The 26,852-nt window shown below is 40.9% G+C and overlaps 1 protein-coding gene across 1 annotated transcript in view; it reads right to left on the reverse strand.

The window, feature by feature from the left end:
- Nucleotides 1–26,420, reverse strand: part of LOC129083833 (cytochrome P450 3A12-like) — a 31,830-nt gene extending 5,410 nt beyond the window's left edge. Inside the window, exons 1-10 of the mRNA XM_054589836.1 lie at nucleotides 26,236–26,420; nucleotides 22,552–22,645; nucleotides 20,362–20,414; nucleotides 18,735–18,834; nucleotides 12,491–12,604; nucleotides 12,145–12,233; nucleotides 10,366–10,514; nucleotides 5,976–6,103; nucleotides 4,908–4,974; nucleotides 2,674–2,834 (exon numbers count right to left, since the gene is read on the reverse strand). Of these exons, the coding sequence (XP_054445811.1) occupies nucleotides 2,674–2,834; nucleotides 4,908–4,974; nucleotides 5,976–6,103; nucleotides 10,366–10,514; nucleotides 12,145–12,233; nucleotides 12,491–12,604; nucleotides 18,735–18,834; nucleotides 20,362–20,414; nucleotides 22,552–22,645; nucleotides 26,236–26,306 (1,026 nt within the window). The 5' untranslated portion in view covers nucleotides 26,307–26,420. The remainder of the gene's footprint in view (nucleotides 1–2,673; nucleotides 2,835–4,907; nucleotides 4,975–5,975; nucleotides 6,104–10,365; nucleotides 10,515–12,144; nucleotides 12,234–12,490; nucleotides 12,605–18,734; nucleotides 18,835–20,361; nucleotides 20,415–22,551; nucleotides 22,646–26,235) is intronic.
- Between the last annotated feature and the right edge of the window lie 432 nt (nucleotides 26,421–26,852).

Here is a 26,852-nt window from a genome sequence, read left to right on the forward strand (position 1 = left end):
CCTCTGAACAGGACCTGGCATCCCTCACATCATGTGAGCAGATGTGACTAAGAGCCTGTGACTCTCACTCTTAACTGAAACATGCTGAAGTCACCGTATCCTTCAAAAGAGAGGCCAACCTTCTGTACCAAGGAAAGAGAATGTGTAAAAGAGCAAAATCCCTATCTGACATAAAGTTTGTTAGTGGAAAAATTCTGCTTGCACGGGCATGGACAAAAGGGGGGTATTGACTGTGGGAGTGGGAGTGGGCATTGGGCAGGGGGGAGCAATGGGGACAAAGGTGGAACGACTATAACTGAACAGTAATAAAAAAGAAATAAAGTTAAAAATTCTGCTTCCTAACTCTTTATATATACACAATTTGGAGAGAAACATTATATTGTAGAGAAAGTATAAATAATTTGGAGAGAAACAAGTTCCTTTCTAAACCAAATATGGCAAGAGAAGGGTAGGACTGGATGCTCGCTCCCAGAGCACACGATTTCATTCTAGTGAAAGTTAGAAAGAGGCCGAACCCCACTGAGCTCCACGCTGCCTTATTGGAACTGTCTGCTAGTTGTTGCTTCAGGCATTGACTGGAAGCTGTGGCGATCTCAAGCAAGACTCTCCAGGCGCAGAGGCCAGTCTCTACACCACAAGAATTCCAGTTTTGTCAGATATCTGAAAACAGTGTGGGCAATATCTGGTATCACTTGGTGTTATGTTGAAGGGGCAATGTTGTAGAGGTGAAACGTGTGGCTGGTGGCTTCTTTACCGCTCACTACACGACTAGTGTATGAAAGCTATTTCACCTTTCCCTTGCTCCGTTTTCTGATATGTTACATGGAAATGATTAGAGTTGACACTTCATTGGATTGAGTGGCAGAGATATTTACTGCTGGCCCAATACCCGTGTAGTCTCCACATCGCGCAGCCCTTTTGAAGTTAGGGAAAACCAGCTTTGGGAATGGGCTGTGAACTGAGGTGACAAATGTAACTTCAGGGCCAAAACATACCAATGTCTAGTGAGCAACACTCTAGTTCTTTTTTCCGCAACAACATGAAGGCTTTGTGTTCCAGAGAGTGAAGCTTTAAGAGTGCGGAGCCTTTTTAGCTTACTTTTCCTAGTAACTACGTGGAGCAGAGATTCCCACTCCCATCCTCCTCTAACAATCCATGTTTGAACATAATGTCATTTGGAACTAATCCTTTGCTATGTAAAGCCACCAAGAACTGGGTGCTAATCTGTAGCTATGGCATGACTTACTTTGTCCTAATACATAATTTTAAAAATTGAATTTACTGTGTGATGTTGCTTAATAAAATTATGTAGGTTTCTGGTGTACAATTTATATCATCTGTATATTGTACTGTGTGTTGACCACTGCAGGTCCAGTCTCCTTCCATCACCATTTACCCCCCCATAATACTTTCTTCAACCCCCCGCCCCCTTACCTCCTGGTAATCACCATGCTGTTATCTCTGTGTGTCTGTGTGTGTGTGTGTATGTGTGTGTGTGTGTGTTTGCTTAATTGTTTTGCCTTTTTCACTCAGTCCCCCGACTCCCCGCCCCTCTGACAGCTACCAGTCTGTTCTCTGTGAGTCTGTTTCTATTTTTAATACATAATATTTTTAATGATTAATTTATAACTGAATTTATAAAGGCATTTAGAGCAGACATATATAGTAAGAAGTATATTCCTACAGTGTTCTTGTTGTTGTCATTGTAATTATTAATATAAGAAAGGGAGAACATAATGCTTTAGCTAGTCTCTGTTGCTTAGTGACCTTCTCATCTTATTGCAATAAAATGAATCCCAGTATAGGCTTACCCAGAGAAAAAAGACAATCTCCTCTAGTTGGAGTCTAAAATATACCTTTTACCTTGGATCTGAAGGGCCTATTACACGGAAGGGTCTTAAGACCTGCCCAAAACCACACTCTGGACTCAAACTTATGTCTTCTATTTCCTACCCTATGTTCTTTCCTGTATACCAGGCTTCTCCTAGGCTGCAAAATTTGCCCAGAGAGGGAGATTGCAATAATGGTGCCCGTTATCCACTCATCCTGTATCCATGACCTTAGTCATCTAATTTTGGCCTCTTACATTATGATGCTGGGATTGGCCATGGGGCATGCTTTCCACCGACAGAATGTGGCTAATTGTGATGCAAACAGAGTTTTGAAAGGCACCCGTATGATTGGGCTTCTTGCTCTCTCTCTCTCTGCCATCGGCTGAGAAGAACACACCCATGCTAGCTGTTTGGAGTATGGGAGGCATGTGGAGAATGTGTGGCGCTGAATCAGTCCAATCAGCTTAGCTATGGCCATTCTAGGTCAGCCGAGAGCCAGACCAGAGCAAGTCCAGCCAATATCAACAGAGATAACTATCGAGACACTTGAGAAATAAATGTTTAATGCTAATCGCCGCTGTAGTTTTCAGATTTTCACTTGGCATTATTGTGATAACAGATAACTCATACACCAAGATCAACACTTTTTTCAAGAGTCTTACGTATTTGTGAATAGCACACATTACCTGTATTTCTTTTTTCTCTGTACATCCTTCCTAAATAGCACAGGTAAAAGAACTGATGCTTATGCTCTTTGCAAAAATTCTCCTGGGAAGTGGTGAGGAGGCATTCTTGCTAAGGTTTCGCTTTCTCCCCCGCTCTCCAGGTATCACCCACTCACCTTATTGGGAAACGTGGCATCAATCTCCTCCTGCAGTTTCTGCTGCACATCGGGGTGAGTGGCCAATAAATACATAAGGAAGGAAAGAGAAGTGCTAGTGGTCTCATAGCCAGCAAAAATAAAGATAACAGATTGGGCCACAAGCTCCAGATCAGACAGAGCTAAAAGGAGAAAAAAATGTTATAAAGAAAGTCAATGTACAACATCACAGTTTAAATGATGAGAAGTCTCAATAAAACTCCCAACCCCCTAATGGAAAAATTGGAAAAGCAATTCAGTTTAGATTGGGAGTGTTTTGCACTCTGATGTGTATGTTACAGAGCCTTTTTGTAAAGGCAAAAGTTGTCTTAATTTAGTTTTTCACAATGTCTCCACTATTCTTGACAGTCTGCATCTGGCTATGCACCCTCTCTACAACATTGCTGTGCCATTTTGCGATATAGCATTTTTGTGTAACATGCAGTTTTTTCAGCATGTCCATTGCAGAATCCTAAAAGCAGTTTAGCTACAAGTAATTTGGGATGGGATTCTAACCCCGGGAAAAGTTTAAATTGTTGTAGATAAAATATACCTCGAAAAATTTTGAGGGACGTTGCCCTAAGGATTATGCAGGGAAAAATTAGAGGATCTTTCATCCCAAGCATGTTTGCAGAAACTTAAGAAGACAATATTGGGCTACACATAAAACATGGTTACTCTAAGTATCACCATATCTTCTCACCTCTATGAGGAATCTCATTAATAAAACAGGCTAATGAACAAAATAGAACCACAGGCATGGAAACATGGAACAGACTGAAAATTACCAGAGGGGACGGAGAGGAGGATTATGGTGGACAGAAGGGGAAGGGACTAGACAAAGGACATGTACGAATGACCCACGGTCATGGACAACAGAGTGGGAACTGACTGTGGGAGTGGGGGATGAGATGGATGGAGGAGGGCAAAAGGGGAAAAATCGGACAACTGTAATAGAATACCAAGAAAAAAGGTTTAATGAAAAAATTTTTAAAAATACACTCGGAAGGTAATTAAAAGAAGAAAAAGAGAGAAACCTAGAATTTTCTCCTTCCAGAAAGTAAGGAAGTGTCCACAAAGTAAGATAGGTAAAAATGATACAGGACACTCTGTACTATAATGGTGGGTATATATCATTATTCATTTGTTAGAACCCTAGAATGTACAACACCAAGAGTGAACCCAGATGTAAACTATGGACTTTGTGTGATAATCATGTGTTAATGCAGGTTCACTGATTGTAACAAAGGAGCCACACCTGTGAGGGATTTTGGCAGTCCGGTAAGCTGTGCATAGGTAGGGGGTCTATTGAAAATCTCTGTACCTTCCATTCAGTTTTGCTATAAACCTAGAACTGCCCTAAAACTAAAGCCTATTAGAAAAATAAAATTTTAAAAAGAAAAAAGAAAGCCAGAGCCTACTTAAAAGAAGGACTCCAGTGGACAAACCGAGAAAATTTGACCATCAAAAAAGAAAAAGAATGATTTAAGAGAGTCAATTGATAATATATGAGTTCATATTGATATATATATAAACAAATAAGTCTATGAGGGAGAATGGGATGCTCTTCCTTACAATGAAACATAAATTCATAAATGTAGAAGAAATGATGGATTAGAAAGTCATCAGTTTTGCAAGCAGCATAGTAATAATGATTTCAGACAAAATCCAATAATGGATGATAAAACTAGTAGGTGGAAGTTTGAAGAGGAACAGAATATCTACTTAATCTTAAAGGCTCCCTGAAAAGTTACTTATTAATAAGGAAAAAAAACCTTTACAATTAAGCCAGTGAATACAATTTCAAAGGAGTGTTCCAAGTTAAGGGTACTGACACCGGAGCAATATGCCGCCTAATGTGATGAAGTCTTAATGCAAATCTCCAGGCAGAGATTCTGAGCCAAGCAGCTGGGGGAGGCCAGAGAGGACACAGTGGAAACAAGCTCCCTGGAGGTTCCGATGTTAGCAATCCGCAGACAACAGACTGCCTTCTAGGTAAAAAGAAATCTTGTTTATGGTGCCCTTCAAGCTTTGAATAAAGTTATGCTCACATGTTTCTAGAAAGTGCCTCTGGCTACCATTTCTATCTGAGCATCTCTCATTTTTCATGTTGGCAGAAATTCTTATCTACATAGAAAACTTTATGCACATTTTTAGAACCGGTGCCTTCCTCTGAGCCTTCCCATCACTGACCCTCTGAAGTGTGCCTTCTTTACCTTTATGGGAGTCCGTTTCTTTGGAATTCTGGGAATTAATCATCAGCTGAAGAAAATCCACTCGGTGCTGGAAGTCGAAGGAGAAATTTCAATGTTAGGAATAAATCAAGAGTCTAGTACTTAATTCCTTTCCTGATAACATGGCTCTTTCAGATCCAGAAGTGTGACTAGTGCAGCTTGAGTCATCAGTGAACACAACCTGGAGAGCAGGATGTTTCCCTGAGAGAAATCCAGCCATTAGATCCAACCGGTTCTTGGTCCTCGCTGTTTCTGATCTTTGGCTTCTCTCACTTCTGAACATAACTTTCTGGTCAAAAAGTTGCCTGCTTCCTCTCTTGTCACACCTGCTTGCTCACGAAAAAGTCCCTGACCTCATTATTTTTTCTGTAGCCTTAATTTTTAATGAATGGCCACACAGATTAATCTCCCAACGCTTGAAGAATTTATCGGCACTTTTTCTGTCATCATTTTCAAACGTCCCACCATCCCAGACCTCTCCACAATGTTCAGCGCAAACCTGGGGTACCTAACCCTATCACCGTGACTTGCAGACATTCTTGTACTGGCCTCCAGGTCTGAGAAGGTAAAGCTGGGTTGGCCAGCTTGTACCCTCAAGTCCCAGAGAAGACTCCTGCCCTCTCGGTCTCTGAGCAGGCTCAAATTTAACATAGAGTGCACTCTCTCAGGTGCGTCATGGGGCCCTCCATTGCAGAGTGTGTAAAGTAAGAGGCTTGGAAGGGATGTGATTATGATTTTTTCACAGTAATTTTTATACTCTGACATTTTATTGAAGGGAACTGGTAAACTTTTTATCTCAATAATATTCATGCAGTGATATACCTAGCTTTGTGTTTATTCTTACATTTTAAACAATGTCTTTCTGACTCATTTTTAAATTTTCGTTCTTAACCTCCACCTTCTTCGTTGCCTACAGAATGTTATAACTTTCCTCCTATTAACAAAGAGTCTCTATCTACCTAAAATAAGAGAAGTACACAAATCATATGCATACAGTTTGATAATTTGGCAAAAAGTAAACAAACTCATGTAACCACCGCCAGATTTTACCTTTTGTTTATCTTGGAGGCGACTTTCTTTCATCCTTTTGACAGATTTTATGAAAAAATCAGTAACGCTTTTTGGAAATAGAAAAATATTTAATGATTCAAAAATTGGGCCAAAGAATGGAAAGAGTGCTGTAAGAAAAAAAAGAAGGCACAGTGACAATACAAAATGCACCTGGAGCAATCATAATTTTCTCTGCCAATCAGAAGTGTAAGAGACACCAGGCTTCTCAACAAGGAGCCATTCTCTCTATGACATTTGCTCAGACTTCCAAGCCTATGACTGAGCAAGGAGAAGTCCACATATAAGGGCCACCACTGTAGCAGAGAGATCAGTGGCCCCTTCCTCATCTTTTGGATGACCAAAAAATCCAGGATTGCATTCCTGAATGGCTTTGTTTTTTATCTATTAAACTACACTGTCTTTGAATAAACCACTTTGAAGAAAATACTTAGAAATAAATTTAACAAAAGAAGTACAAAACTTTTAGTCAGGAAACTACAAAACATTATTGAAATAAATTAAAGTAGGTCTAAGTAAATGGGAAAACAGCCATGCTCATGGATCATAAAACTTCATATTGTTAAGATGGCAATACTCCCCAAGTTGATCTATGGATTTAATGCATTTTCTACCAGACTCCTAGCTTGGTTTTGTATAGAAATTGACAAGCTAAATTTAAAATTCTTTTTAATTTTAAAATTTAGCCAAACCTGAAAAAAACAATAAACTTACAGAACTCACAATTCTCAATTCAAAACTTTACTACAAAGCTATAATAACTAGGGCGATGTTGTGCTGGCATAGGGATAGACATATCGATCAATAGAATACAATTTAAGAGTCCAAAATAAACGCATGTTTCTAAGGTCAACTAAATTTTTTAAAACTTAATTTTTTCATTGCAGTTGAGATACTATATTACATTAGTTTTAGGTGATCAATATAGTGATTAGACATTTATATGTGTATATCTTATGAATGATCGCCCTGAAAAGTCTACTCCCCATCTGACACTATACATATTTATGATATTGTTGACTGTATTTTCTATACAGTACTGTACCTCCCTATGACTTTTTTTATAACTGGCAATTTTTACTTCTTAATTTATTTTACTTATACTCATCAAACCCCTTCCCATTGGCAACCATCAGTTTGTTTTTTGCATCTATGAGTTTGTTTCTGTTTTGTTTGTTTTTTTCAGATTCTGCATAGAAATGGAATCATATGGTATTTTGTCTTTCTCTGTCTGATTTATTTTACTTGGAATAACACCTTCTAGGCTCATTCATGTTGTCACAAATGTCAAGATTTCAGTTTTTGTGGCAGACCAACATTCCATTGTATATAGGTACCACAACTTTTTCACTCATTTGTCTATTGATGGACACTTATGTTACTTTTGTATCTTGGCTATTGTAAATAATATTGCAATGAACAGTAGGGGTGCAAAATCTTTTTTAAATTTTAGTAAAATTTAATTTCACCCCCTGGCACTTAAATCTCTTACAAGTAAGTGATGCTTCTTGCTCACTAGACCCAATGTCATCAGAGTTATTAAGCAGTGTGATAGCTCATGGAAGGGAAGGGCAATCAAATTATGGCAAAGGCCTGGAAAATTGGTTAAGTCTGTGCAGTAGGAAAGCCTTCAGATGAAAGTGAACTGTTCTGGGTGGGCCCTTTTGGCAGGGATGAAGAAAATAGCATTCACCAAATTAATAACTGCATACCAGGTTCTAGGGAATATGTTAAATTATTCGAACAACAAAACCATATCTGATCAAGCAGCCACAATTGGAGTCACCACATAGTAAAGCTTAAATAATCCATTCTCACTCTCCAAAATTCATCTTCCTTTTGCACAGGCCAAATAGATAAGTTGAATGGGGATGTGGTGAGATTCACTACCCCTTCATTTTCATGTCTAGGATGGTGGCACTAATCCCTCCAGAAATGCTGTCTTGTATTGTGTTTGTTATATTTCTGATGGTAGTGACAGTTCCGGTGGCTTCCACTTGCCCTTTTCCATGGTAATAGTCCTCACTCCATAGGTCAGGGTACAAGTTTGGGGATTCTGCCAACTGCTGAGTGTATCTATTCCAATTATTCATTCCAGAACTGGGGGAATTACCACAAAATGCATGTATCTCTTTGAATTAGTGTTTTGGATTTCTTCAGAGAAATACCTGGAACTAGGATTATTGGGTCATATGGTAGTTCCAATTTTTATTTTTTTGAGGACCCTTCATACTGTTTTCCATAGTGGCTACGTTAATCTACAATCCCACCAACAGGGCATGAGGGTTCCTTTTCCTCTACATCCTCACCAGCAGTTGCTGTTTGTTGATTTCTTGATGATAGCCATTTTGACAGGTATGAGGTAATATCACATTGTGGTTTTAATAACCTTTTTCCCAATGATTAGTGATGCTGAGCATTTTTCTTATGTCCATTGGCCATATGTGTGTCTCTCTGGAGAAATGTCTATTCAGGTTAAGATCAGCTGAATTTTGAGAAAGGTTCTAAGTCCAGTCAATGGGGAAAAATAGGCTTTCTAATAAAAGGTTCTGGGACAACTGGATACCCATATGCAAAAGAATGAAGTTGGACTCTTACATTATACTATATACAAAAATAAAATAAAAAATGGGTCAAAAAATTGAACATAAAAGCTAAAACTCTGTATTCTTAGAAGGAAATCTAAGGGAAACTATTTGACATAGTTGGCAATGAATCTTAGACATGATACCACAAACACAAGCAACAAAAGAAAAAAATGCATAAATTGTAGAACATCAAAATAAAAAATTTTGTGCTTTCAAGGACTCTGTCATGAAAAATAAAAGATGTCTAGAGAATGGGAGAAAAGTTCTCAACTCATATATCTGATAAGGAATATATAAAGAATTCTTACAAGTCAACAACAGAAAGACAACCGACCCAATTATAAGTGAGCAAAGGATTTGAATAGGAATTTATCTAAAGAAGATACAGAGATGGCCAACAAACATATAAAAAGTTGCTCCACATCATTAGTCATTAGGGAAATGCAAATCAAAACCACAATGAGATACCATGTCATACCACTAGAATGTCTGTAAGCAAAAAGATAGAAAAAGGTCATTCAAGTGTTGGTGAGGGTATGGAGAAACTGGAACCTTCATACATTGCTGGTGGGAATATAAAATGGTGCAGCTAGCATAGAATAAAGTTTAGCCGTTCCTTAATAGGATAAACACAGATTAACATAGGATTTAGCAATTCCACCCTAGTGTAGAAAAATGGAAAGTAAAAGAAGCCCAAAAGACTTGAAACAGGTAGGTAATATAAAAAACTTTGGGCAGGATGTTTATAGCAGCAGTATTCACAATAGCCAAAAGGTGGAAACAACCCAAATGTCTCTCAATTGATGAATGAATAAACATAATGCAGAATGTTTATACTATGGAATATTATTTTACCTTAATAAAATATAAAGTACTGACACATGCTACAACATGGATGAAACTTGAAAATATGCTGAATTTTATAAAGCCAGACACAACAACCCACATATGTGATTCTCTTTATACAAAGTATCCAGCATAGGCAAATCGATAGAGACAGAAAGTTGATTAGAGATTTTTTTAGGTTAATGGGATTGAGATGTTAAAGTCAAAAAGTATCATATATCTAAGTTGACAAAAATGTTCTAATAATTAATATGATGGCTGCACATAACTAAATTTACTTAAAAACATTCTTTTTCAGTTTCATTGAGTTATAATTGACATGCAGTACTGTATAGGTTTAAGGTGGCCTGATATACCTATGTTGCAGAAAACTTAGCATAGTAAGTTCAGTTAACAAAAATCACCTCATATAGTTAAAAATATTGTTTTTCTTTCCATGTGATGAAAACTTTAAGAATCTGCACTCTTGTTTATCGTATAACTGAAAGTTTGTAACTTTTAACCACCTTTATCTAATTCCCCCACCCTCAACCTCTGCCTCTGATAATCACAGATCATTTCTTGTATTTCTATAAGTATTTTTTTTTAGGTTCCACATATAAATGAGAGCATACACTATTTGTCTCTCTGTGTCTGACTTATTTCACTTAGCATAATGCCCTAAAGGTCCATCCATGTTGTCACAAATGGCAGGATTTCCTTCCTTTTTATGGCTAGTGTCCTATCATATCTATCTATACCACATTTTTTATTCATTTATGTTGACATATACTAGGTTGTAAAATTGATAGAAGTGTATATTTTTAAATGGATAAATTATATAAAATATGAATTATATCCCCAAAAACGCTTTTATAGATAGTGGTGGGGAGAGAGGAAGAGAAAGAGAGAAGAGGACAGGAGAGGTGGAAGATAAAGAAATATAATAGTTTACATACTCATGCAGAGGATGAATGGATCGAAGAATGTAAATCTTAAGAGCTTTTTTGTTTTCTCCACAAAGGGATCTTGTGGGTTGTTGAGGGAATCCACGTTCACTCCAAATGATGTGCTAGTAATCACATCCATGCTGTAGGCCCCAAAGATGCTGAGTAGAAAAAAAAAGACTTAAATCAGCGACTCTTTACTATCCTTATCCAACACATACAAGTAGGGCATGTAAATTCACATACTCAGGAAAGACAGGTAAAGAGCCACACAACTGTCAAAACCATCAGCTGGATCATCTGAAAATCTATGCCCCTGTCACACAATCATAAGATGTTCATCAGGTGCCAGTGATGCAGCTGGCCCTGTGCTGGGGTTATGGGGACACCAGGGCAAGTTAGACCCACCTGTGAGTGCAAGTACATTAGTCAGACGGATGGAGACCCATAATCAGACAAACTACCGTAGTGTGTTTTGAGTCTGGACAATAGTTGTTCCATGTTTGAGCAGAACAAAGGATGGGTAATGAACTCTTGCTAGTGGCAGCAGGAAAGGTGACATTGACCTAGGTCTTGCCTCACTGCGGTATCTATACTCAGAGCTGACTCCTCTTGAGCACCTTACAGAACAGCAGCGCACTGGTCTGAGTTGCCAGGAATGTCATTACTGCTTCTCTACACTCCTGCTAAAGCCCTGAAAGACCCACCCAGCTCAACTCCAGCAATCTGAGGTTGCCCTGAGGGTGGACTCATTCCTCTGCAATGTAAGAGCTAAGAATGTTTCTGGTTTAGAAGGCAGATGAATCTTAGATAATGTGTGAATTACTGTAAACTAGCTAGAAATCTCAGTGGCAGTTATGCTTCAGATCTAATGTCTTTACTGGAGCAAATCAGTATAGTCTCTGGCACCTGATATGAAGCTTTGTTTAGAAAATGTCCATTTTTTTCCATCCTACTGTGCAAGGACCTCAAGAGGAGGTTATTTTTAAAAATTTTTGTCTGTTTGTTTTAACCCTTTTTAAACCTAGTCAACAACTTATATCTAGTTAAATTTTTTTTATATTAAGATGACTCTTAGATTTAAAAAAATATTGTTTCTGGTTTAAAAAATAATAAGAAATCACTCCAGAATGGATTTGGGGGAATCTCACTGGTAAGTAAGCATATATCCCCAGTTTTCTCAGATTAGTTCCAGTTTGCATCATTTGTTCCTGCATGGTTTTTTAAAAAATGTCTTACTTTAGACAATTAAATGACATGGTCCCTCTATCCACAGCCCGTACAGGACCTTCTCTCTTTTGAGACTAAAGAAAGGAGACGTGGTGGTAAGATTTAATAGTTAGTATTTTTCTGGTATGCTCACCAAAATCATGAAGGGGTTTAAGTTGTTCAAAGTTCCACTTTGTAACTTCCCTGCCCCACCCAATGCCCACCAATATGTACCAGCGCCTTCCTCGGCCACTATATTTCAGTCTCCACACTGAACCCTTTGGCACAATCATGTTTCTTATTCTGGACGATGCATCTTTGTCTTCCAGAATATCCATGGTGACAATCAAGCAGACACATTAATCCTGGTCCAGGTACACAAGAGAAGGCATTTCCCCCCTGGCTGCCCTGCCTTTTTGGGTGAGCCACATCTTCTTGGGTAGCCCATTGCAGTTCTAACGCCACACACCTACTTCCCTTTGGTCACTAGAGTAACTCAACAGTGGGAATTTGGGCCCTGTGGCAGGCAGCTGAGGGCCTTGGGGCAGAGCTCAGAATCCCAGCCTCTGGCCTCCTACTTACTCTTTCAAGTTGATGGGTTTGCCTTCCTCTGCGTTTTTCCTCATGTTCCTCACCAACACATCTCCGTACTGGTTAATGATGGGGAACATCTAGACACAAAATATAACACCACCCAAAGTTAAATGTGATGATCCAAGTCCTAGAAGGACCTAGTTTTCACACGCACGGAGCAGTGAGTGATATTTTATAATGAATCTCACAATGTCATTTCTAGGACATAAAGATAATACCATTTTTAGGAGGCTCAAATTCACCAGGTTACCCTTGGAAAGAAACGATCTTATTTTCTGCCTGTCCCCAGATGCCTTCTTTAAGTTTCAAATTAAATGTCCTCTTATATTCTTACCTCCTTGAGCTTTCCACTAGTGAAGGTTGGAGACAGCAACGTTCGTATTCTCTTCCAAGTTTCATCCTCAGCTATAGAGATGGCACTTTTCATAAATCCCAGTGGACCTATAGCCTAGAGTTGAAAGCAAAAGTCATTTTCCCCTACATATGCTGTAGAGGTCTCCACAGTTGTAGAAAATTCATTAAGTGGTTATCGGTTAATCAACAAATATTTAGTGACTGTCTACTTCGTATCAGGCCTTAGGCTAGATACTCAATAAATACTTATCTTAAATGTCTAGCATCCTGTGAGGGTGGAGGAGATATCCAGCCACCTGATGTGTTTCCCAGTCTTTATTCCAATCTCTTTTTCAAGGCAAATGACCCATGTGTTTGGGAAACTGCTATTCCAGTGGAATAGATAGGAATAAGACTCAGTACCTCCTCCAGGGCTGTGCAGGATAGAAGGAGATTCTTGACTGATATCCAGACAACCTTGGCAAACTGTATGTTGCCTCAGACCAGTTCTATCTTTACTCGTTATATCTATAGTATGAGCAACTGGAAAAAAACATGTCTTGGTATGGTGATTTTAAAAAATGTAGTTAATACTTAAAAGATTAGGAATCTATTTGCTATTATTTTAAAAAGATACAATCACAGGAGAATTCTTTTCTCATACATTTTCCACTAGGGATAGAAGAAAAAAGAAAGAGGTAATTCCATTTTGCAGGCTGGCTTGATAGGCCGGTCCCAAAAAAATGGGACCGGCCTATCAAGCCAACCTGCTTGAGACTTTCTTCCCACTTTTAATACTGTATTTTGCTTTACAATGAACATCTCTACTACACATTCATGACAAAAACTCACCAGCTATGAAGAGAGTGAAACTTTCTCAACTTGATAAAGAGCATCTACAAAAAAATGTACAGCTAACATCACAGTGAATAATGAAAACCTGGAGTAACAGCAGCAAGATGGCAAAGTTAGAGACTCTAGCATCTGCTGTCCCACAAAGAACAATTAGATGGCTATCCACGAACAAAAATAGGTCTAGGAGAGTTCGGCAGTTCACTCAAGAAGCTTCAGAAAGAGAGCGCATCAAACAACCCTGAGAATAACTGTACAAAACCAACAGGGAGTATAGTGTATTTTACCTGCATGATCTCATCTCCCAGGCCAGCACTGCTCAATGCCAGAAGGGAACTCCCAGCTTGGGAGACTTGCCCTTGCTGAGGAAAAAGCAACGGGGTGCCTGACAACTTTCCTAACTTTTCAGGGCACTGTATAAATGGCCTGTTTTGGTTTCACTATGCCCACTATACACTTTGCTAGGGACAGCAAAGAACAAAGAAAAAGAGCAGGAACTACTAGTAATAGTCGTTTGTCAGAAGCTGTCATGATTTTCCATGTCCTGCTCTCAGAAGACCCCAACAGACTTTGCTGCTGGGAAACCAATAGCCAGCACAGCCACTGTGAACACCCTGCTGATTTTGGTGCTGATAGCTCCACAGGTTTTCACATGTGCAGATTCTAGCAGCCTGAGTCCTGCCCTACTGCCCTCCACACCCCCCAGAGCTGCCCCAAGTTGTGCTACCATCCCGAGCCTCGGGATCCACTGCAGCAGCCAGCCCTGGTGTATGTGACTGGGCACGTGTGTAATACCTGCAGTTGTTCGGAGACCTGAACGTAGCCCTGACTCCTGTCAGGATAAACCACATCTGCCCACAGCTAACCCGTGCAGCTGCACGCCAGCACACTGTCCACCTCAACCCCACTCACTGCAGTGCATGTGCCTGCAGCCTCCCCACGCCACCCATCACTGTGCACTGACAGCCCAAACACTCCAAGCTAATTCTGTGCCCGCAGTTGGCCCCAGTTCCTGCCACTGGTCCGGGCCCTTACCATGAGGCATATGCCTGCCATTAGTGCCCGCTGATAAGCATTTCATACCAGCAACTTTGGCCACTATTACTACCTGACTGAGTCCCTTGTCACTGGCCCCGTTGATGCTGTTGAAGACCCCAGTAGCCCTTGCAGCTGCTGTGGAACCTCAATAGTTCATGATGCCAAGGATCATGCAGATGATGATGCTGTGAATTTCAACTGCCTAAGCCAACCATGCTCTCCTGACCCGGAGTCCCCATGCACGCCCACACTAGTACTGAGGGCCAAAGGACACTCCAGTATGTTCCAAAACACAAGTAAATTCTTTACTTATTTAAATTATTATGTAAAGTTTGGAAGAATTGATGGCTTCTTCAAATACAGACACTCATGAAGGCGACAGGGTTCACGAAGAATCAAGGAAACAAATTCTGGCATTTGGAACAACATGCATGAACCTGGAGAACAACATTCTAAGCAAATTAAGTCAGGCAGAGAAGGAAATAGATTGCATAATCTCACTTGTACATGGGGGGAAAAAGTCAACCAAGAATAACAGGATAGAAAGATGGTTATCAGAACCATCTTTCCTGGGAGTGTGGAAGAAAGATACTGGCCAAAGGCTACAGACTTAGTTATAAGTAAGTTCTGGAGACCTAATGTGCAACAGGGTGACTTAAATGGATAGTACTGTATTGTATACTTGAAATTTGCTGAGACAGTAGATGTTGACTGTTCTTACCACACAATGATGGATATGTCCATTCGTTTGTGATAATCATTTTCCACTGTATGCATATATCAAAATATTACACTGCATACCTTAAATATATCCATTTTATTTGTTGCAAATAAATATATAAATTAAAAATGGCAAAACCCAGAAGGCTTTCTCCTAAGATCAGGAACAAGGCAAAAATGGTCATTCACACCACTCTTTTATAACATCCTACTGGAAGTTCTAGCTAGTGCAGTAAGACAAAAACAGAAGTAAAAGGCATACTAGAATGAAAAGGAAAAAATAAAGTGTCCCTATTTTCAGGTGACATAATTGTCAATTTGGGAAATCTCAAGGAACATTAAAAGAAAACTCTGGAACTAATAAATGAGGCCGGCAAGGTTGTAGAATACATGATCAACAAACAAAAATCTACCACACTTTTATGTAATAACAATGAATATTTGAAAACACGATACCATTTACCATCATTCCAAAGAAAAGAAAATATTTTAAGTGAAAAATTTAACAAAAATTTAATGTATAGGATTTCTCTGCTGAGAACTACAAGATATTGGCAAAAGGAACAAAAGAAAACCTAAATAAATGGAGAGACATTCTGTGCTTATGGATTGAAAGACTTGACCTGGTAACGATTATAGATTTTCTCCAAATTGATCTATATGATTATTTTCAATTCTTATCTAAATCCCAACAATTTTTTGTAACATAGATAAGCTTATTCTAAATTTGTATGGAGAGGTAAAAGACATAGAATAGCTAAATCAATTCTGAAAAAAAGTGGAAGGAATCATTCTACATGCTAAGAATTACCATGTAGCTATGGTAATCAAGACTGCGTGGTACTGCTAGAGGACAGATACACAGATCCATGAACAGAACAGAGAATGAGAGACAGATGCACACAAATAGGCCCAACTGATTGTTGAAACAGTTCAAAAGCTATCCAAGGAGGAAGGATAGCCTCTTCACAAACGGTGCTGCAGCAATTAAACATCCATTGGGGAAAGAAAGAACCTTGACTTACACTTCACACTTTGAACAAATATTAGAACAAAATAGATCATAGATTTAAATGTAAAACATAAACCTATACAACATTTAGAGAAACAGAAGGAAATCTTTTGTCCCTAGGGCTCAGTGAAGAGTTTTCAGAATCAGAACTAAAGGTGCAACCTGAAGATGGAGGCATAGGTAGATATGGCTGGCCTCCTCCACAACCACATCAAAATTACAACAACCTACAGACCAATGATGACTCGAAACCCTCAGAAATTTAGCTGAATGGAAATCCAACAACTGTGGAAGTAAAGAAAATACATCAACCCAGAAAGGTAGGAGACCCAGAGACCCAGAACGGGTGGGTCACACACCCACGTTTGGTGGATAAAACCTCGGGGGGGGGGGGAATATCTTAGAAGCAAAGGGTCCCAGCCCCACAGTAGACCCCTCAACCCAGGGAACAAGTGACAGGAAGATAAGCCCCCATAACGTCTGGCGGTAAAACCCAGCGGGATTGGAGTTGGCAAAAAAAACTACTGGACTCCCCGGCAGTTGCACGTAAAAGGCCCATGCTGGATTTACACAGATGCACTCCCTCTGAGCTCCAGCACCACTGGGGTAGCAGTTTGAAATGCAACAGTGGCATACAGGGAGGAACTGAAGTGTCAGGGTGAGAGCTGGGGGACAGCTCTGTCCCAGAGAGAAAGGAGGGCAGAAGCCATTGTGCCTTTTCTGAGCCATACCCCCACAGTGCCACAGCTTCAGCAGGTGAGAGCCATATATGAGGCTCCATCAACTTGGCTTACACTGTTTGCCCAGCCCTGGCAATTACTTGAGCTCCACCCCATCCAACTTGTGGGCCTGCCCCCAGCCCTGTACCTCTGGTAAGTGGCCTACGTCCTGCACTGGCAGCAGCCAGCTTTGCCTCAGAGTTGGGCTCTGCCCGGGAACCTCCAAACCCAACACAAGTAGCATCCGGCTGCAGATCACTTCGTAGCTCACGCAGAGTGTCCTCCAGTGTGGAACTCAGGGCCAGGTGGGGGCTGACCCTGTCTGGCACCACCTGGGAAACCCCAGAGCCTGCACACCCAGCAGGCAGCTACAGACAATGTTGAGCACCATCACCGTGCCCCTGCAAGGCTGATCCTCCACAGAAGGTGGACGTTGGTAGTCAGTGGTCACAGCCAGCCCTTGCATCTGACTAGCCTGGGTAAATCCCTCCCATTGATCTGCCAACAGCAATGAAGGCTCAACGACAAAAGGAGTGTGTACTCAGCCCCCATGAGTGGCGCACCTCAAGTACCCAGCTTGGGTTACAGTGGGGGCAGTGCCACTGGACCCTACAGGCCATGCTACCAAGAAGGAGTTGTACCAGCTCTACCTAATATGCAGGAAAAACATCACAGGGAGGCTGCCAAATGAGGGGACAAAGAAACATGGCCCAAATGAAAGAACAGCTCAAAACTCCAGAAAAAGAACTAAACAAAATGGAGATGAGCAATGCAACAGATGCAGAATTCAAAACACTGGTTATAAAGGTGCAAAAGAAACTCAGTGAGTATTTCAACAGTTAAAAAGGAGCCAGGCAGAAGTGAAGGATATAAAATGGAAACCAACAATTTACAGGGAATCAACAGTAGAGTGCATGAAACCAAGACTCAAAACAATGATATGAAACACAAGGAAACAAAAAAACAACCAAACAGAAGAACGAGAAGAAAAGAGAATCCAAAACAATGAGGAGTGCAAGGAGCCTCTGGGACCACTTCAAGCAAACCAATATTTGCATCATAAGGGTGCCAGAAGGAGAAGATAAAGAAGAGCAAGCAGTTGGAAGTCTATTTGAAAAACTAATGAAAGAAACTTCCTTAATTTGGTGAAGGAACTAGACATGCAAGTCCAGGAAGCACAGAGCGTCCCTAACAAGATGGATGGAAACAGGTCCACACCAAGACACATCATAATTAAAATGCCAAAGGTTAAAGCTAGGGAGAGAATCTTAAAAGCAGCAAGAGAAAAGCCATAGTTACCTACAGGGGAGCTCCCATAAGGCTGTCAGCTTATTTCTCAAAAGAAACTTTGCAGGCTAGAAGCAATTGGCAAGAAATAGTCAAAGTCGTGAAAAGCAGGGACCTACAACCAAGATTGCTTTAAGTACAACACTTGTTAAAAACGTACAGCCTGTTTAAAATGGAAAATTGGCTTCATCAATAGTAAAAAGATATTTGCTCGGCTAAAGATCCTGATTCAAGGGAAAGACAAAGTACACACTGAAGCTATAAAAGAATAAAAAGAGGGAGACTTCTGGTGATAAAACAGTTCTGAATATCGATTGTGGTGATAGTTACACAAATATACATATATGATAAATTTTTATAAGCAACACATAAACAAATGAGTGCACATAAAACTGATGAAACCTGAATAAGCTCGCTGTATAGCACCAATGTCAATTTCCTGCTTTGATAGTGTACTATAGTTATACAAGTAAAAGGTACTATCTGGGGAAACAAAATGAGAGGTATGGGCTATTCCTGGATTTTTTTGGTAACTTCCTATTAATCTATTGTTATTTGAATGTTAAAAATTTAAAAAGATATATAAACATTTAATTTAAACAAAAATGGATACCTACCCGCCGATTTGTGAAGACAGAATAGCATTCTTTCACCAGCACTGTTTTGATCATGTCTGGATCGGTGATAGCCAACACAGGCTGTCGACCGTCATAGAACCTGTGTTGGGAAGACAGAGCTGATTAAATCTAACGAGTCAGTTTCTGCAGCTGGAGCCACTCCTGGAGGTCCAGACTTTCATTCTGATGTTACATAACACATACTTCTTGTGATCATTGTCAGAAATAACATGAGAACACTTAAGCCTACGTGGCTTACTTGGGGATTTCCTATACTATTCTTGATCATTTTTTGTATGCTTCAAATATTTCATTATCGAAAAGGAAGTTAAGTTAGTAAATAGATGAAGATGAGTAAACAATCTGAGAACATGAAAATAGTGAGAGCCTACCCATTCAGTCACTTAAAAATACACTCTTGGTAATGGGAAAAATACAATAAAGATAAAAAGGAAAAAAATACACTCTTGAAGATACATCAAAAACAAAAAATGCATATGACAGAATATTAGATGAAAAGTGTAGATATAATGATCACAAATATGTAAACCTGGGTCTGCAAATAAAAAAGACTTAGAATGCTCAAAAAGATATAGCAGAAATAGGAATGATTTCTTTGCCTTATTTTCTAAAATTTAATTACTAGTTTACAACTGATTAAAGGGAATATTGTAACTGCTAAATAGAGGCCCTTGGTAGGATCCAGTTTATAAATATTTAAAATAAATGACAAAGAGAATAAAAAATACAGAAGAGGATATATAATTCATTTAAAAACATTTTCTGTTCACCACTTGTATTTATTCTCTATGTGGGCCCTACGTGGGCCTCAGGCTCCAAGCAGGCGACATCTGTCAGCAGCAGGGCATGTCCTCTCCTGCTGCTCTCACACCCCCCCAGCAGGCACGGCCACTGGTACTGGCCAAGGCCACTTTACAAAATCCTCACGTCCCTGAGCCCACCAGGGAACGGCGTGGTTTAGAAATAGCCTACCTAACTTAGAAGTCAGTAGAGCAGCATAGATAAAGCAATACTTACATAAACTAAACCTCTATTGAGAAGTTTGGCCTTGGAATTTTTTTAAAAACCCAAACTCCATACTTGTAGAGAAAGCAAAAAAAGAAACTGAGCAGATATGGTTTCCCATTCTGTTTACCTATACCTACAGTGCTTTTACCAAAAGACACAACAAATCCAAGTTTAAAATGAAGCATTTTGGCTTTCAATTAATAGTCAGTCATGTGGGAAAGGAGTTATCATAGTCATATATTAGAGGGGTCTGAAATGATGCATAGAACCCAGTTAAAGGAGACCTAAGGGAGGGAAGCTAGAGAAGAAGGGCATAATGAGACACTGGACAGAAAGTGGTGCCAGGAACCCCTGGGCCGTCAAAGTCTAGAGAGTAATGGCAACATGCAACTCTCCAACTTGATTCAGAATGCAGACCTGGACACCTGGGGACATCTGGGATCCCTGGTGGGACAGGCCTCCAAAAGCTTTACAATAGGTGGCTTTATCCCGAGAGGTCCTGGGCTGAGATTGTCCTCCACTCCAGGGGGCCCTCATCAGAACAGCAAGAAACTCCAGAAACATCAGAAACTCCAACGGGAGTTTCCCGAATACTCACCCCCACATTTTTCCATACTTTTTATAACATTCCTTGTCAAAAGGCACAAAACCCTGCAAGGAGAAACAAAATAAGACCATCAACCTGAATTCCTGACAGCTACCTCTAACTGGGACCAAAATGACTCAAATCCCATGAACTCAGATTTACTGTATTTCACTGGCTGGTACAGGGAAGCTCTCATTCAGCAGTGTCTTGGGGAACAGAGAAAATAGAGGAGATATTCGAAATGGAGAATTTAAGATCACTCTTGAAATTTCTCCAAGTAGCGCTGACACTTGACTTACCCTTGCCTACGATACTAAGTGATTCCTTGTCTTTTGGAAGCGTTTTGTTTTTTGTTCTGTGTGTGTGTGTGTGTGTGCTGTCTCTAAAATCCCATTACCCCCGGGAATTATTACCTCCAGAGACTCCACAACGGAAGCCAAGGGAGAATTAAGAGTGGCCTGCACACTCTTTGATCTCCTGCTTAAGCATCTTTTCATTTCTCTCATGAGCCCTCTCTGAATTCCAGCAGAATGGGGAACTTTAAGACACCAGTACCTCTTGTCGTCTAGGAGATTTGAAAGAGCAAGAGGCATGTGTGTTCAGCCAGAAAATTAAGTGAATGAATGACAAAGTACTCGCTTTCCAGTGTCCCAGCTCAACACGGAAAAGATGGGGAGATGCCTGCACTCCATAGGACACAGCAAATCAAAACACTTTCTCTGAGTTCTCACTTCTTTTGTTAACACTTAAACTTTTTAAAAAATAATTACATAGTCCTGCAATTCCCATTAGAAATAAACTTACTCAAAATCATTTCTAAGTAATTAGGAAGTTCTTTTCTTCTTGGACAACACATTTAAGGCCAGTTCTAATGGACTGTTATACACATGGTTGTTTTCAAACTTTCTTGAGTAGGATTTGCAAGAGTAAGTAACAAAATTCCAAACCAAATTCTGGAATTAAAAAAACACATCTTCCTGTAGGTAAATTTCAGCTGTGATATTTGATGTTTTAACTATGCAAAAGAAGTTCCAGAAATGTGGGTCTTGGGAAGCATCTATAAAGAGTTGATCTGGGAAATATGGAAAGGGAGCTATTACCTCCTCAGAGGCAAAAATGTATGGGATTTCTTGAACTAGATGAGGCATGGAAGACCTCAAGTCGGAAAATTAGAATCTGAGAAACAAGCCCTCCCTTGCAGGAAAGAAAATCGAGGGCAGAGAGCGGCCTGCACACAGGCTCTGCCTGCTGGCCTAATGAATGAGAGCTCATAGCTTTCCGTCCAAGGATTGGGCCCTGGACGACGCATCAGGACGGAATCAACCACAAAGACTCCACCAAAATTCACAGTCTACAAGGTAGTACATTCCATTCAGGTCATTTAATTTTTAAATGGTTTTGTCAAACCATCTTCTTTCTAGTGATTCTGTGTAACTCTGCTTTAAAAAAAAAACAAAGCATACAACTCATTTAGAGGTTGAATACGTGTAGCTGAGAGACAAACACCATCTTACTTCAGTTATACCTGCTCCCTCTCAGACTCAGCCATGAGGTGCCTCTTTATGAATGCAGAAAAGTAAGGCAGAAACCTCTTGTTCCATCTCTCAAGTCCCACAAAGATAGCATGGGGACCAAAGGACGAGTTAGAGCCATGGAAATAACAGCAGGGATTTAACCATTCTTGAGAGAATTCAAGGGCGTATGTGCAGATTACGCGATGGTGAATACTTGGGCTGCCTCCTACACTGAAGTTTCGCAGCTGTCTGGGAGGAAGAAAAAGAAAGGCTACCCAGAGTGTATCCTATGAACAGCAAAGACTGAACTTTAGCATATGCAGCTTCATGAGGCGCCCTTTCATGCTTTTCTCCTCATACTAAGTATGATTGTGTCTTCCCGGGAACCTGCACCCGGCAGAAGAAAATGCTCCTCTGGATGCTCGCAAGTAGGAACTAGAAGTCGTTCCCTGGATCAGCCAGAGAGCTCTGCAGCCTGACGGAGGCAACACCTGAGGCTCCGGACTGCTGACATAGACCCCTGGGGTGACTCTGGCACTGTGCTGGGTGGGGCCTATGATGCCCTTTCTGGAAAGTGTGAAACCTCAGGACTTCCTGCCCCCCAACCCCAGGATGGCCCTTTTACTATGGAAATCAGCTATGGTTTGTAATCGTGAGAAGCAAAACAGGTAGCTCAAACACAACTCACCTGGCGATAGCTCAGAACAGTTCCCACAAAAGGCAGGGGTGTCGGCCCAGGAATTCCCAGCTTCTTAAAACGTCCATGTGTATAGGTCCCATATCTTTAATGTACAGGAGAAAACCGTGTTATAGGGTTAATGGAACAGATGCTGAGGCTGGCCAGTCACTGATTCGGAACTGGACCAGTCAACCTCGGGAATGAGCTCGTAGGCAATCAATAATAACAGCAACTCCATCCGCAACCATTGCGTTCACTCAGGGTCTCCTTTCCCACTTCCACTGTGAGACCCACAAAAAGTAATGATGATTAGAGAAAAGCAGCTGAAGTGCATGGACCCAATCCCCGAGTGAACACTTGATAAGTGTTTCCAAATGTGAGTGCCCCTGAGAGGTTCAGTCTGGAATTCTTCCAGGAGACTCGCTCATGTCTATTCAGTAAGTTAACTTTTTCATAACGTTGGATCTTCTAATTCTTGGTAGAAAAAGAAAAACAGAAATCTGCTCCAATGATGAGATTTTGCTAAACTGCACTCACTCAATGGCAGAGAGTTGCTGTGAGCCTGCTGGGACAGTGTCCTTACAGTTTGCTCATTGACTTTTCAGCTTTACTTGCCTCTATGCCCTGACTCTGTTTTAAGATCTGGCTCTTCTTACATACTCGTGTGTCATCACAGAAAGGCCTTGTAATAGCTACAGTGACCTTGCCTCCAGAATGCAAAGTGTGTTCGAAGCTTCCACTGGCCTTGTGGAAACGCGAGTGCCTTTTGGCCTCACCCAAGTCTCTCTTGTGAGGCAATGTGATTGACTTGAGCTCTAGAGAAGGGTGATTGACCCATGTGTTTCCCGAATTAAACTGTATAAAGGAACCAATGAGTAAAGAATCCGTTTCCAGACCTTTCTTCCCCCACGGTATCCGGTCCTTCAGCCTGTGATGCTCACCTACTAACCACAGTGCCAGGCTCACTCATTTTTTCAAGATGGCCAGTCAGAAAGCAGTTCGTTAACTGCCTCTGTGCGTCAACTATCTCAAAATCCCATAAGGCTGGTGCCTCCCCTGGTAGGCCTGCCTGAGGCTCATCTTTCCTGTGTCCTGTGTGGAGTTTCCAACCGGGGCTTCTGAATCCTTGCAAGCCTTCCCATGTCAATGTTGCTGGAAGACGGAAGGGTGGAGGACAAAGAGAGGCTGAGGAAAGAGGCTGCTGGCCACCATTTTAAGGATGAAGTTGGTGGGCCTAAAGGCTCACCCCACAGAGGCAAATGAGAAAAGTAGGTCTGAAAAATAGGCCTGTATAACGGTTCAGCTTGCCCCACAAGCACTTGCAGCTAAAAGGGGCCTTCCAAACTCCTGCACCTTCCTGTTTATTGCAAAAAAAGATGCGCTCTACAACATAAAATGTTTCAGAAAATTGAATTAAGAGTTTGTCTCCTTTACTTTGAAGGTTTGCCTTTAAGAAAGGATAGGTTTCTAACATTCTGTACCATATTAATAATCTTACAATATGTGATGAAAAGAAGTAAAAAAAAATTCCTGAAAGGACTCATGCGCAATGACAACAGAGGCACCTGAGACAGGCCCAGGTGGGTACTTGGATCCTTCCTGCAGGAAGTTGGTGAAGTTAGGTGCACTGAGTATGAAGACCTGGGGTACCCGTGGTTAGTCCCACCCCAGTTCCTTCCTTTGCCATGACAACCATGGCAGGTCAATTAAACTCATTTCTGCTCCTGAACTTCAACATGTTCCATGAACTCTCAAGTGAGGCCAAGCACTTGAGTGAATGTGTTAGCAATGTTGATCCCCTCAGGTGATCTGCTCTGGTGTCTAAACTCACAGGGTTCCATAGCAAGGCAGGGGATGGGCTGGGTGAATTCCGTGGTTTCTTTCCAGCTTCCCTTCTTTTGGTAGAGTAGCGCTGCTTTTGGTAAAGCCAGTCATACTATTGCAGTTACATGTGTTGCCATAAGAGGGCACTGTCTCTCGGCAGCAACTGACTCACAGCTGTACCAGTGTCTCCTAAGGCTCCAATGTTGTTTATCCAGTGACGACAGCATCTAGTGAGAGGCCCACTGCCACACAGACCACACAGCGTGACTTCGATGGTGTCCCTATCCCCAGATTTCAAGCGGAAGAGATGCCTACCCTGCTGCCCTGTGAGACCAGGGTATCTGGGAGAAATATCCTCCCAGTCCTTCCAGAAGACCTCTTTAATCATCACTGCCTCACAATCTTGCTTACTCACCTGCACTGTGGGATTAAAATAACCAGTTAGGCAGGGGTATTTAAAAATATGTACACAATCTACGTTACACCTATATGTATTTGTACACTGGACTCATACTCCGGACATTATTCTAGTTGGGTAAGGTTACTTACACACCTTTGTAGTTACAAATCCTGGACCCAAACACCCTCTTTTATTCTACAGAGAGAACATGCTAGAAATAGTCTTATCTCAGTAAAAGAAAAAAAATCTAGTATTAAACACAATAAAATTAAACACTATTAATTATTCTAAAATGTCATTGGACAGAAAATATGTTGCCATGATAGTCAGTATTCGTAACATTTCTTCAAAGAATTGAAAGAATGCTTACATTTTCTGTATTCATGTCATCATGATTCCTACTCTTAATGAAAGTGAAGTTGAGATAGAGGTCACATGGGACATGGAGGGAGCCTTCCCTACACACAAGTCCAAAATACCTCCGATCCCAACCTGCTCCATGATGCCGGGGATCCCATTCTTGAAAGGAATTTCTCTGCTAGATGGTTTGGTTTGTCCTCCTGTACTATAATTTACTGGAAAAATATTTAAATATATATTTTCTTGTCTGTTTGTGCCTTTACAGGCTGTTAGAGATTATGTCTGCCGGCGTGGGGGTGGTGAATAAATCTCTATAATGATGTCAACCCTCTGCAAACTAGAAAATAAAGATGAAATAAAAGAATACAATGTCAAGACTTCTGCTAAGTTTCTTTTGCTCTAAAGTTTTCTCATAAAGAGGGAAATTCTTCAATAGTTCTGTCTATTATAAGGTGACAGAGCTGAGTTGTAGGAGGAGAGTTTCAGGGGAGAGATACTGAATAGAGGGAAGAGCTAGTGCAAAGAAAAGGGGGCTTTCTCCAGCCCCCCATGGTCTCTGGTGTGCACCCTTACACATGGTATAAATTATGCCAGACAGTGGGAGGGAGGGGAGTAGTGACAAACCTAGTCACAAGGGTTGATCCTTGCATGCATCTTTTGCAACAAACACTGAACTTGGAAGGTGAAGATTATAAGGCAAAAACGCCAGGCCACTTTATTTTGCCTCCAGGGTCCCCAGAACTGAAAAGTGGGTGAGGATTTCACAGCACAGAAGCCCACTGTTTTTAATCTGCCTCTGCTGAATTCTGATTAGTTTGTGTAGGTAGGTCTACCCATACTGGCAGTTATTCAGAAGATCACCCCTAGGAGCAAATTACACTACAGCATGTGGGCTACAGAAATTGGGAGTTGTGGGCTGATGGGGTATTACTCCTTCAAAAGATCAGGGTAAGATCAATAATGACCCCTTTGGTGTTTGTAGCCCCTAACACTTAAGCAACTTCCCCCTTACTGACTGTTGGGTCTATAAAACTGATAAGGGAAAGGGGGGCCTGATGAGCTCCCCAAGTCCAAGGTTACAGAGAACATGAACCTGAACAGTTACTCACAGATAGAAGAGCACCAGGCTGGTAGCCAGGAGAACCCAGGTTTCTGTGGAGAAGCTTGGAATCAGGTCCATGGCCACTTTCCTCTAGAAATTCTGTCCTCTGAATTTTCCTTGCAGCAGCATGTGCTCTTCTTACCAGGCCTGCGTGTGAGGAATTTCCCTTCTCACACAGTGAATGTTCAGAGAGACTGGATGTTTATGTACTGGAAGAGGGGGTGGGGCCAGTAGAAAGGCTATCTGCGCTCACTGCAGGTGACCTCTCACCTTGACAGTTGGCAAAGCATCATGGAAACTCCTGCTTTGACCACCCTTGAGTTCGTCTTTGGGAAGAAATCAGTAAACAACTGACTCTGTTTGATATCAGTAAGCCCAAAGGTTACAGAAACCTAGGTTAACCTCTGGTCTGAAATCACTAACTTGCCCTTGACTCCATGGCTGCCTGAAGTAAGAAATACTTAAAATCTTTCAAACAATCTAAGTCCCCAGATCTTTACTCACGCAGTTTCCTCTGCCAGGAAATGACTGTGCTGTAGAAGACTCTTATTCGTTCAAAACTCAACTCAGGCAGAATCCCCTCTTTTGGAGTCTTTCCTAAAGAATCTCCTTGGGCAGATATCA

This window comes from Pteronotus mesoamericanus, unplaced genomic scaffold (assembly GCF_021234165.1).
Source record: "Pteronotus mesoamericanus isolate MK-2021 breed Mesoamerican mustached bat unplaced genomic scaffold, CSHL_Meso_final scaffold_167, whole genome shotgun sequence".
Classification (NCBI taxonomy): domain Eukaryota; kingdom Metazoa; phylum Chordata; class Mammalia; order Chiroptera; family Mormoopidae; genus Pteronotus; species Pteronotus mesoamericanus.